Genomic DNA, 13287 nt, shown 5'->3' with positions numbered 1-13287 from the left:
GAAAGATCCTGAAGGGCTCTGGGGGTGATGTTGACAAGTTTGGACTTGACCCAACTGTTGTATCTTGAGCAGCCTGGTTGAATGGGCATTTCAGAAAAATCACGTTGGCAACTCATTTGGAAAAAGGATAGGTGGGAGGCTCGTTAGGAGCTGCTGTCTAGGCAAGTGGAGGCTTCAGGGAAGGCAAGACCAAGGGCACGGAGAAGGGCCAGTTTTAGGAAATAATCAGGAGTTGGACTGGACAGGCTCAGTGACTGACGGGCTAAGGGAAGTCAGGAAGTTGGAGAAAATAGGTGGTACCAGTTTCTCCCAGAGTGACTGGGTGGGCACTGTCCTCACTCACCAAGACCAGGGATGCAGGAGGAAGGGGAGAGGGATGGAGTTCCACTTTTTAAAAAAAAATATTGATTTTAGACAGAAAGAAGGGGGGAGAGAGAGAGAGAGAGAGAGAGAGAGTTAGAAACATTGATGAGAGAGAAACATCGATCAGCTGCCTCCTGCACACCTCCTACTGGGGATGTGCCTGCAACCAAGGTACATGCCCCTGACCGGAACCGAACCTGGGACCTTTCAGTCTGCAGGCTGACGCTCCATCCACTGAGCCAAACCGGTTCGGCAAGTTCCACTTTTTAAAAAAAAAAAAAATATTGATTTTAGACAGAAAGGAAGGGGAGAGAGAGAGAGAGAAAGAGAGAGAGAGAGATCAACATCGATCAAGTGCCTCCTGCATGCCCCCTACTGGGGATGGAGCCCAAAACCCAGGCATGTGCCCTGACAAGGAATCAAACCAGTGACCTCTTGGTGCATGGGTTGATGCTCAACCACTGAGCAACACCGGCCGGGCAGGAGTTCCACTTTGGATAGAAGGTGGGTGACAGTGTGTTAGTGAATTCTATATACACATGTATACTAGTAAATACACTTTAAATACTGATTGGGGATAGAGAGGGTTGGAAACACAGGAGGGGAGATGGGAGCTGGTGACTGAGGTTCCTGAGAAGAGCGGACAGGCACCTAGAAAGCAGGGGGACACAGGGAGACGTGTCCCACAGGAGGGAAAGGAAGGGGTAAGGCGGGTGTTCTTCAGAGAATCCCACCCATTGCCTATGAAGAACCCTCCCCCTTTGTGTCTCTTCTCCCATCAGTTCTTTTCTCCCTTACACATTCAGTCCAAGGACTTGTACTTTCCTTACTAGAATCAAGGTCACTCACTGGCATTCCCACTCTCTCATCTATTTCCAAAACTCTTCCACGAATCTTCCCAAGTTTTCTTCCTCTACTGCTTTTATTCAAGAGTTACCTGGGACTTGGCAGATCTTACCCAAGACAATACCTCTGACAAAAAATAAATATTAAAAAAGTCATACTAAAGTGACCCAGAGTGGGCTCTATGGCACTTGATGTCCAGGAAGTGACTCTTCAGAATAAAAGAAAGGGCTCAGGTGCCTAGCAGAGTCCTAGGCTTGGGTCTCAATTGTGAGCTGTAGTCTTGGGGCCTTGGTACTCCTTCTTGCAGGAGTGCAGCCTCTCTCCATCCCCCTACAGCGGTTCTCAACCTGTGGGTCGTGACCCCTTTGGCGGTCGAACGACCCTTTCACAGGGGTCGCCTAAGACCATCCTGCATATCAGATATTTACATTACGGTTCATAACAGTAGCAACATTACAGTTATGAAGCAGCAACGAAAATAATTTTATGGTTGGGTCACAACATGAGGAACTGTATTTAAAGGGCCAGAAGGTTGAGAACCACTGCCCCAGAAGCCCCATCAGCTTACCACTCCCACCTGGCTCCCTCCCTCCCAGCACAGCACCTACCAAAGAATACCCCATTGCCCAAGAGCTGTCAAAGGCCTATATAGCACAAGGCCCTGACAGTTCATTGGCCATGACACTTCATCTTAGCAGAGCAACTTTGCCAAGAAAAACCTGAGGGCAAGTGAGAAAACCAGTTGTGATCTGCCCAGTAAACAGGTGGCAGTGCAGCAGCCAGCCCCGCCTCCAGTGTCTCCTGGCATCTCAGGGATGGAAGGTGAAGCAGACACTCCAAGACCAGTTTCCTGAAGCTCCGGGCCATCCTGCTATTCCGTGGGGAGCAGCCCGAGAACTGAAGGCAGCCACCATGGCACAAGGTAGGGCAGGCCCATGGGGCTGCTGGAGGTCAGGGGCAAGAAAGACAGAGAGACTGTAGGAAGTCAAGTGAGGGTGGATTCATAGGAAGAAGGGAGCAAATAAAGAACAGAGGCAGAAGGAGTAGAAACTCCGGGAACCTCAGAATTGGTAGCCCAAGAACCAGGAGACAGGAGATGCCAGCAGGTAAACACAGCCAAGCAGCTGCATGCCAACATGCTGGCTTCTATAGCCCAGTGGGACAGGGCAGGATCAGGAATTAGGGGGTTGTGGTTTCTGTTCTTTTCCACCGGCTGACCCTTTGACATTGAGCAAGTCACTTCTCCAGTTCCCAGCCCCCATGCCTGAAAAAACAAGGGGTGTTGGACGAGACAATCTTGACATTATCTTCCATCTCTAGAAGTCTCTGAATTTCACATCTTCACTTCTTCTCCTACTTCAGGTCTCTTCCTCATCTTAGCTAATCTTCTCACCACCACCCTTCTAACTATATCAATTCCCTCTCTCTAGAAAGAGCTGCTATGAAGATTAAATGGTTAGTTAAAAACATAAGAATAAGCTGTAAAGTTCTATAAATGTAACAGACTCACCTTCATTTACTGTTCTGTGTTAAATTTTTATTTTTAAATTTTAAATTTCACAAGAAACATACTAATACACAGTTGGAATAAAATAAAGCAATAATTACAGGTAAAGCTATAATCAGTCCCTTTACCCCCACCCCAACCCCAGCCTCACCTCCAGAGAAACCACTGTTACCAGTCTTTTGTCTATACATTTATATTCATATATATATATATGCTCAATGTAATATTAGTATGTGTGGCTTCTTTTTTTGTATATCTTTGGTCTAATCATATTGTACATATTTTTCTACAGCTTGACTTTTTTTTTCTCAACAGTATGCCTTAGGGCTCTATCCATGCCACTCAGTACCTATAGATTTTCACTATTCTCTACATTGCATAGTATTTCATATTATGGGTGTAAGTAATTTATTTATCCAGTCCCCTATTGTGGGCATTCAGGTTGCTTCCCTATTTTTAGTTATATAAGCAATGATGCAATGCAAGTTCTTATCTATGCCTCTGTGTGCTTGTGTGGGAGTATCTCTCTAGCTAGACACTGAGATCAATTACTTTAAAAGTTCTTCCTATCATTTTATTTTTACTTTATTGATCATTTCACCACATTCTTCTTGCATAAAAAGAACAAATATGTCCAATGTCAAATGTACCTCCTGCTTGAATATCTAGTGACGGGGCTGAAGAATAATCCCTATGTTACAGGTAGATATTAACTGGACCCAGATGCATCCAGAGGATGAGCTTTGTCCCCACTGCTCACTGGCAGGCAGATGCTACCACTCCCGTTGAGTAGTCTGGGTCATGTGCCCAAGCTGAACCAGGACCAGTTAGCAAGCTCTGTCTAGTCAACTGGTCTCCAAAAAGAATGAGCCTCTAATTCCACCACTAGGGAAAAGTCAAGTGCTTTCCCAACCGGCAGTGGGTTGGGTGTCCTTTCTGAACATGAGTGAAGGCTGGAAATGGGCAGTAGCTATTGGGTAATGGAAATAGCACAGGACTTGAGCCAGTAACCTTAAGTTTAACTTTGGGCAAGACATTTAATTTGTCTAAACCTTGGTTTTCTCTATGCCAAGTGTGGATGACATGTCATTTCATGCCTCTACTGTTATGGGGAGGATTCAATGAGAAAACTGTCTTAAGGTACCTAGGACAGTGCCTATCACAGTAATCAAGCCCTCAATAACGTGTTCATTGAATCTGAAATTTGAAATAAGTACAGGGTGATTATACAAAAGACAGAGAACTTTATTCAACATAGCAAACATTTTTTAATACCTACAATATGCTGAAAATTATGCTTATATTTCTTTTATAAGAAACCCATGCTCATTAGCAGTCATGCCCCATATTCTCTACATCCCAGCCCCTGCTAAACTCTATTCTACTTTCTGCCTTTATGAATTGCCTGGTCTGCATATTTTATATTAATGGAATCATATAATATGTGGCCTTTGTGTTTGGCTTCTTTCATTCTGCATAATGTTTTCAACTTTCATCCATGTTATATTCAGCATTTCTTTTTATGGCTGAATAAAAAGTGGTATATCCAGTGTATGGATATACCACTTTCATTAATTAATCAGGTGATGGACATTCAGGTTGTTTATTTTCTGGCTGTTATAAATAATGCTGCTATCAACATTAATGTACAAATTTCTGTGAACATATGTTTTCAATCTCTTGGGTATAGGAGTGGAATCTCTAGGAGTGGAACTGCGGGGTCATATGGTAACTATGTTTAACATTTTGAGGAACTGCTGGACTGCTTCCAAAATGGCCACATCATTTTACAATCTCACCAGCAATATATGAGGGTTCCAATTTCTCTACATCCTCACCAACACTTATTGCTTTCTCTCTTTCTTGTTATAGCCATCCAGGTGAATAGATGGGGTGAGAGTGGACATTCTTGTCTTGTTCCTTATCTTAGGGGGAAAGCAGCTAATCTTTCACTATTAAGTATAATGTTAGCTGTGGATTTTTCATAGATTACCTTTTTCAGGTTGAGGAAGTTTCTTCTAGTCTTAATTTGTTGAGTATTTTCATTATGAAAGAATGTTGGATTTTGTCAAATGTTTTGGTTCATATTACTTAAAATCTAAATACAGATGAGACAACACAGCTAGGTCTCTATCCCCATTGACTTACATCTAGTGGTGGAAAACAGACAAAAAAGTAACTGCAAAGATATCTGAACATCTCATAATGAGCCTAAATCTAATAGACTCTCAGTAAAAGTTTGTTGATATGAATGAACAAATGAGCATATTAACTTGTCCCTTAAGCAGTTAAGGTTCCCTGTGAGTGATACAGTTACATGCTGTAGATCAAGTGAAGATGGGCAGAAGGGTAGGCCAAAGGAGACAAGCTCTATGAAGAAGGTGGGTCTTGAACAGGCGCTGGAGGAAAAGTGGACTTTGGTTAGATAGTGAAGGGGCATTCTGAGTTGGGGCTACAGCAGCAGCAAAATACATGGACAGGAAGGCTACCATTTGCTTGAAGATGGATCAGATGGAGAGGAAGACCCATGGTGAGAGTAGTGAGAAGTAAGAATGCAAGTGTAAGTGAAGACCAGGTATGGAGGATCGTTAGTATCAGGTTAAGGAGTGTGCATTTTGTACGGTGGGCTGTTGGGTATTTCAGAGCTTTTAAAGCAAAAGAATGGAATGATCAAGTTGTCTGGAGGAGAGGTCATCTGGTGATGTGTTAAGGGGTGGGTGATGTGGAGAGACAGAAAGCAGAAGACCTGATGGAGACTGTTCTTGTCACTAGGAGTGAGGTGAGGCGGTTGGAATTATGTTCATGTGGAAAGGGACAGATGGACACCACAGACATTTTCAAGGAAAGAGTGAAGGGACCTGTGACACATAAATGGATACAGACTGAGAAGGAGATGGATGAGCCAACTGTGATTTAAAGTGTGGGAACCATGCGGTGACCATGTTCAGAGGTGAAGTTAGAAATGCATCCCTTCTGCGGGAGGTACACTTGGAGGACACTGAGGCCAGTCTGTGTCTGAGCAGAAACTCTGGGAGGCTGGGAGCGGGCCTTTCCTTGCTGACCTCCGCATCACACCTCCCCGAGCATTGGGCATATGCGTTAGTATAGTCAGAAGGCCAGCGAATTGCTGAAAGCACAGCAGCTCACGCAGGGACTTTCTCCCAGATTTGCGTGCTGGTACAGGGGGAAGTGAAACTCAACTTTTGTTCAAGAAAGTGGATGCTGGCGTAAATCTGAGGACATGCTAGCACTTGGAGTGCGGGTGAATTTCCCGCCAAAATATAAGATGGCTCTGTCTTTTGGTTTTGTTCCATCCACCAAAAGGGTGGATTACAAACAAATATTTGGTAATACGCAGTTACAATCGGCCCGAGTTTACACGTTTCCCGCACTCCACCGCAAATCTATATGAACCGAGTTAAAGACGGCTCCCGCGGAGTACGCGCAATTCACGCGAGCCGACTTAACTCGTTTCCCGCACTCCAAGTGCTAGGCTAAAGAGCGCAGACATACTTGGCCAGTCCTACAGGAGTTGGACCGAGAGAGAAAACCATGTCCCTCCAGGAGAGTAAGGGAGGAAGGCTGTGGGTCGTGAACAATGAAAATACATCCTGCATATCAGATATTTACATTATGATACATAACAGTAGCAACATTACAGTTATGAAGTAGCAATGAAAATAATTTTATGGTTGGGGGTCACCACAACATGAGGAACTGTATTAAAGGGGCGCGGCATTAGGAAGGTTGACAACCACTGGATTGGAGGGTCAGAGAAGCAGGGAAGGAAGGGAGGAAAGAAGTAAAAAGGAGGCACGTACATGTACGGAGCCTCGTTTAATCCTTATACCAACCGTGTAAGGCTGGTATTGTGGGTTCTATTTTACCGACTTGGGAACTGAGGCTCAGAAAGGCTAAACTTCTTTCTCAAGTTTGCACAACTAGTAAGTGGCGGACAAGACTGGACCGTGCTCCATAACCCTGCTCTTTCGTCTGCCCTGGCTGTCCCATTGCAGGGCTGGAGTTGTCCGTCACAGACTTCCAAAGCTCCCGGAACAACATGCGGCACCACACGGAGGAGATCACCTTTGACCACCTGATCGTTCGCCGGGGCCAGGCTTTCAACATCACTCTGTACTTCAGGAACCGGGGCTTCGAGCCAGACCTGGACAACATCATCTTCGTAGCTGAGACTGGTGAGAACCCCTGCTGGCACACAGGGGAGGGTGTGGGGGGCAGAGTCTCAGGGGCTGGGAGGTTTCCTCAGAGGGCCTCAACTCTGCTTCCCTCCCAGGACCGATGCCCGACCTGGCCAAGGGGACTCGGGCTGTGTTCAGCCTGGCAGGTCGTCACAGCCCCAGTCCCTGGATGGCCTCACTGGAGACCAACAAGGCCAGCTCGCTGGAGGTGAGCCTGTGCGCCCCTCCCATGGCGCCTGTGGGTCAGTACCTCTTGAAGGTTCACATTGACTCCTTCCAGGGGTCTGTCACGGCCTACCAGCTTGGGAAATTCATTCTGCTCTTCAATCCCTGGTGCTCAGGTAAGGCGGGGTGCCTGTGTGGGGGTCCCTTGTCTCCGCCCCTTTGTCAATGCCACAGAGAGCCAGGATCAAGGATTTCTAGACCCCTGCTCCCTGGGAACCCACAAACCTCCCCAATCCCAGGCACTAGGCATTCACTCCCAACCACCAAAAAGCAGGGAGGGATAAATTGCTATTTATTTACTCATCTAGAATTTTAAAATTATAAGCCAAGTCATCTTTACTTAAAAGGAAAATATTACAATTAAGTTTGACCACTGTTAACATTTACCTTTATCGTACATTTTTAACTTAACTTGAGTTTTTTCATTGTAACAATAATAAGTGAATTGTGGAATGAAGTAAAGGACAAAAAAAAAAAAAAGCAAAAGAAAGAAAGAAAGAGGAAGGAAAAAAGAAAGGGTGAAAAGTCAAACCTTATCCCAATCTCCAAGTTCCATTCTCCAGAGGAAGTCCTGTTAGTGTTTTCTTTTTTTTTTTTTTTTTTTAATATTTTTTTATTTTTCGCTTAAAGTATTACAAAGGGTATTACATAAGTGTCCTTTTTTTCCCCCCCGCCCTTGACACACCCCTACCCTCCCTTACCCCCCAGTGTCTTATGTCCATTAGTTATGCTTATATGCATGTATACAAGTCCTTCGGTTTGTTAGTGTTTTCTTGTGTAGCCTTACAAAAAATGTTCTACGCTTAATCAAGTGTGTATTTATTGCATATATGCATATGTGTGTAATTATATAATACATACCACACATGGGATTATTTAACACATAGTTTGCTCTAATTTGCGTTTTTTTCATTTAAAAATTCAATGTTGGACATATTTTCCTGTCAATACATTCCTTTTAACAGCTACAATTACTTCACCATTTGGATGCACCAAATTTTTAACTGGTTCCCTATTTATTTGGACTGGAAAGTTTTTGTCATAGACAAACATAGCTACAGGAAATATCCCAGAACTACCTGGCCCACAATCCCTGTCCTCTACATCTACCTGGGAGCAGGAGTAGTTCCATAGACGGCTGGCACGGATGTGAGCAGAATGAAGGACAAGCTAGGAGGAGAGAGTAGGAAGAGGGCAGAAAGTTGAGAATAAGGGATTTGGGGCAGAGGTCAAATTCAACAAATTCTCACTTCTGAATCAGAGGATGTCTCCCTTCTCTTACTCCCTCTCATTCTACTTTCTCCACCAACCTTATGCCAAGGGGGCCTGCTGCGTTGTGCCAAAACCCAGAGCCCTGGCTGGGTTCTAATATCTCTAACCACCTCCCACTGCTCTGTCACTGATTGGCTCAGAACTCTTACCCATCAGCCAGATGAAGAGGCCCTGCCACTGGATCAAGGAGGATGGATGTCTGTTCGTTCTCTCTCTCTCTCTCTCTCTCTCACACACACACACTCTCTCACACACACACACACACACACACACACACCCCTACCTGGCCTCCAAAACTGTGTGTTTCAGACTTGTACTGAGGGCCCCCTGGAGCTGTGGGGGAAGAAAATGGTATCTGTGGGGTCTTCTCTTTTAAAGCTTGAGTCCTACAAAAGAAATGATGAGGTCAAAGCCAACCCCTAAATTCTGGCTTGCTCTTTTCCAACCAGGATTAATTAAGTATGGCAGAGCACAGAGCATGGAGTCACATGGGTTGTGTTCACATTTCACCCTGTAATATGTGATGTGGGCAAGCTATTTATTACTGTGAGCCTGTTTCCTCAACCTTAAAATGGGGCTGGGATGTAAATGTGCTTTGCAAACCAATAAATTCCACCAAAGATAAATTTTTACTGTCCCACCTCATTTTCACGTTGAGCCTGTTGCCGGTGTTGCGGGATGGTGGAGAGCAGGTCTTGCTTCCCCTCTTGGTATCACCCTGTGCAGTCCTCAGAGTTCAGTTTCCATGCCTTCTGTGGATGGGGATGGGCAGGAAGGGCAAGATGACTTTTCTGCTTTGTGTCCTCCCACTTTGATCCCTAGAGGATGCTGTCTTCTTGGACAGTGAGCCCCAGAGGCAGGAGTATGTCATGAATGATTACGGCTTCATCTACCAAGGAAACAAGAACTGGATCCGCCCTTGTCCCTGGAACTATGGGCAGGTGAGTCTCGGCCCAGCTCATGGACCATCTAAGGGAGAGGGAAGCAGGAGGGGGATGGGAGGATGCCCCTCAGGCAAGGTTTATCTAGAACTACTGACTAATGGGAACTAAATGGTACTGGGAAGATGTGAGATGTGACTCCGGGAGCTAGAGGAGCAGCCATAGAAAGTTGGAAGGTGTTCTTTGCAGACTGTGTCAGGATTAGAGAGAGAAGGGCAGCTGAAGGTACCCACCCAGGAACTCCACTGAGTATGTGAGTGAGGATTAAGGCACAACTGCGACAACGGCCATGGTGGTGCCTCATTTTTTTGTTTGTTAACTGTTTCTAGTGTGGTGTAGGTTGCTCTAGGTTTTGTTTTCCACACATATTCTAAAACATGTGACTTTATTTGTAAAAATAGCATCATATTAATCACAATGCTCTACAACAGCCCAGCCTTCCGCAGATGCTCCCGGAAGTCCAGAACCAGGCCAGGGAGGAGGGATCTTGAGGCTGGCCTCGGCACTGGGGCACTGGCAGGGAGAGAGGACCAGCCCTGCCACCCAGAGGGGTGTCAGCTGGGAAATCCCAGGGGAGCGTGTAGAGCAGTGGTTCTAAACCTTGGCTGCACATTAGAATCACCTGGGAATCTTGTTAAAATCCTGATTTCTGGGCCTCATCCTCCGGAAATTCTGTTTCTTTGTTACTAATGATGAGGCCCAGAAACCAGGATTTTAACAAGATTTCCAGGTGATTCTAATGTGCAGCCAAGGTTGAGAACCACTGGTGTAGAGCCTTGTTTCAGTTTGCTATGGCTTCCTCTCCGGGACTTGTCCAACACGTGTGGCCTCAGGCCCAGCCTAGGCCCCGCAGGTGGATATAGTCAAGATGAGACATAGCAGCCTAAACTTGCACCAGCTGACATCCCCACCCCCACACTCAGCATGGGCAGATGGGGATCTTAGTGAGTCCCTGGACAGGAGGTTGCTGCCACCTGTGAGAAGCAGAAGAGCAGAGCTGCTGGTCTCTGAGCCCTGGGTCCTCCCATATCTCTTATTCAGTGAAAATATACTGAATGCCTGCTGAGTGCCAGGCAGGGTTCTAGGTGCTAGAGATATAAAGATGAATGAAACACTGTCCCCGAGCCCACAGTGAAGTGGGGACTCAGTCAAATAAGCAGGTCACTTATGCAGCGTGACATGTAAAGATTGCCAGACAGGCACAGGGGCCTCTGAGAGCCTGGAGGAAGAGCACTTGGTTGGGCATGGGGCAGTCCGGAAAGCTTCCTGGAAGAGGAAATACTTGAACTGAGTTAACCAAGAGAAGGAAGGTGGGGGGAAACATCACAGGCAAAGAGAAGGATGAGCAAAGACACAAAGGTGAGGATCCGTTTGACCTGCTGCAGGAATCTGGGTGTTGCTGGAACAAAACTGGTGAGGCGAGGGTATTGAGAAGTAGAAGGCCAGATCAGGGAGGGTCTTATGTGTCTTGTAGAGGAGGTTAGAGCTTTGATTCTGATCAAAGGTCACAGGGATCTTTGAACATTTTAAAACAGAAAAGTGAACTGATCAAACTATCCCTTGGGGAAAGTGGATCGGAGAGCCTCCAGATCCTGTTTATTGCCCAGTGTTACATGGAAATCAATTAATTCACTTACTCTCATTCAACAAAGATGCTCAGAGCCCTTACTCTGTGCTGAGCACTGTGCCAGATCTGGGGTGTGAAGTTCCAAGGAACGTTCGAGAGAGGCAGAGCATACACTTAGGCAGGGAAGACAGACCTTGGCTACATCATTGTACCTGAGCCTGATGAGCAGAGATGTAGCCAGTGCTATGATGCTAAACCAGGCTTGGGCTCAGCAAAAGGCCTCAGGACAAGTGGCATTCTCACCTCGTCTGCCTTGGGTGGGAAGTTTCCATAACTCACATGCTATTAGTCAGCCCACAGCCCTCCCTACTGCATCGCTGGCACCATGGCAAGTTGGGGCCATCACCTTAGCCTTAACTACCAATGATGAGCCGGATCAGCCGGTGGGGGTGGAAGATGAGGCAATGTGGTTTTAGCAAGAACAGCTCGTGAGGTCCAAGAGTGTGGAGATTGAGGAGAGAAGAGAGAGAGACGATTTTTCAGCAAGTCAGACACATCAGAAAAAACTCCAAGGATTTGACTTGCAGGACATACCAAGTGGGGGAGTTGTGATCCTAGAGCTTTGAGACCCTGTACCTGGCCAAGTTCATGGCTGTGCAACTAGACACAGTTACCTTCCAAGTGGGTTTGTATTTCAAACACACTCCATTGGAGAGCTGAGTGGGGTGGCTCCATATCTGCATGTGCCAAGCATGGGTGCCTTGCCTCTCGGCATCTCTCCTTGCAGTTTGAAGAGAATATCATAGACATCTGCCTGGAGTTGCTAGACAAGAGCCTGCACTTCAAGAATGACCCAGCCAAAGACTGTGCTCTTCGAGGGAGCCCTGTCTACATCAGCAGGGTGGTGTGCGCCATGGTGAGGCTGGGTGTGGATTTGCCCACTCAGGGCACGTCCAGAGAGGGAGGAAGCCGTGCCAGGGGAGCCCTGCCCACTCACAGTTGCCCCTGCGATGGGAGAATGAAGAGTTGAGAGGCATGGGCCCTCTTGCAAAGCCATTTTGGCTAAGACTGATGAAAGTTATGGCTAACAGGTTTTTCTCAACTGAGCTCTGAAATAGCTGGGCGTGGGCCTTCATGTCTATTAATCCCAAATTGCATGTTTTGGGAAAGGCTGAGCGTAGCCATAGTTTGTGAAATGGTCTTATTGTTTCTAAATTTCCTTTGCTCTGTGTATTTTTAAAAGCTACCAAAGCCAAGCTTTGCAGGGGATGGGGAGGTGAGGGGTAAGGGAGTGTGTAGAAATAGAATCATAAACTAATTCACAGTGGAACACAAGTCAGAGTGGCCAGCTTCACATCCCGACCCCTTCCCTGGCAGATCTGGAAGTTCCCAGGTAAAATGAGATCAAAGCCTCCTCTGTGTCTCAGGCCTTGCAAGGCAGCTCACACATCACATCCTGTTGATGAAAAGGATGCTTCTAATTCTTCTATGTATGGCTTCTCTTCAGATCAACAGCAATGATGACAATGGGGTGCTCAATGGAAAGTGGAGTGAGAATTTCTCAGACGGCACCAACCCTGCAGAGTGGACTGGCAGCGTGGCCATCCTGAAACAGTGGCACGCCACAGGCTGCCAGCCAGTGCACTACGGGCAGTGCTGGGTCTTTGCAGCCATCATGTGCACAGGTACGGAGTAGAAAGTTCCCCATGAAATGACCAAAAATGCAATGGCTCACATATTAGCCCTCCAAATAATTCTTGTCTTCATCTCACACAGTTCCCACCAAGGAACATTTGGAAGGAAGCCCTTTCCAGCAAAAATGTCTCTCCACTAACCTCAGGCTTCACATATCTGGGCTTATTTCAGAGGATGGTTTTGAGGTAGAAATCACACACTTCCGGGAACCTGGCCCCCTTCCCTCTCTTCTAACCGAACCTGGCTGGAAACTGTCTGGTGCAAGCTAGGAAAGAGATGAGAGGCCAAGTAATTAGGAAAACTTGCAAACTGATTAGCACAGAGAATGGTCTTAATGAAGATGTTCATATGGGAGGGAAATGTGCATCTGAGCAGTGGTATGGACCATGGGGCCAGAGCAAGGTGACAGCCAAACTGCAATGACCTTGAATTGGGAGTTTCACAAGTTCAGAGGTCTGGAGGCCTGGCTTAGGCCAGGGAATTAGGGGGTGAGGGGAAATGGTAGATCAACTTTTCAGATAGGGAGTAGATGCAACATTAGGGGAAGAAAAGCTAAAAAGAATAGGCACGTGGGAAAGACGGCAGGTGGAAGTCGGTTTGTATGTGGCAAGAGGAGCAAGTAGAAGGAAGTGGGAGGTAAATGTTGAGGAAACTGATACCTAGAAATGAGTT

The 13287-nt window shown here is 46.3% G+C and overlaps 1 protein-coding gene across 1 annotated transcript in view; it reads left to right on the top strand.

Annotated features, from left to right (window-relative positions):
- Positions 1 to 2036: 2036 nt before the first annotated feature.
- TGM5 (transglutaminase 5) overlaps positions 2037 to 13287 on the top strand; it is a 28623-nt gene continuing 17372 nt past the window's right edge. The window contains 6 exon segments of the mRNA XM_006093081.3: positions 2037 to 2131; positions 6733 to 6912; positions 7011 to 7256; positions 9235 to 9353; positions 11708 to 11836; positions 12428 to 12605. Coding sequence (XP_006093143.1) covers positions 2122 to 2131; positions 6733 to 6912; positions 7011 to 7256; positions 9235 to 9353; positions 11708 to 11836; positions 12428 to 12605 — 862 coding nt within the window. The 5' untranslated portion in view covers positions 2037 to 2121.

Source organism: Myotis lucifugus, unplaced genomic scaffold (genome assembly GCF_000147115.1).
Source record: "Myotis lucifugus unplaced genomic scaffold, Myoluc2.0 scaffold_109, whole genome shotgun sequence".
NCBI classification, from domain to species: Eukaryota; Metazoa; Chordata; class Mammalia; order Chiroptera; family Vespertilionidae; genus Myotis; species Myotis lucifugus.
This window is presented reverse-complemented; position numbering and strand designations above follow the sequence as displayed.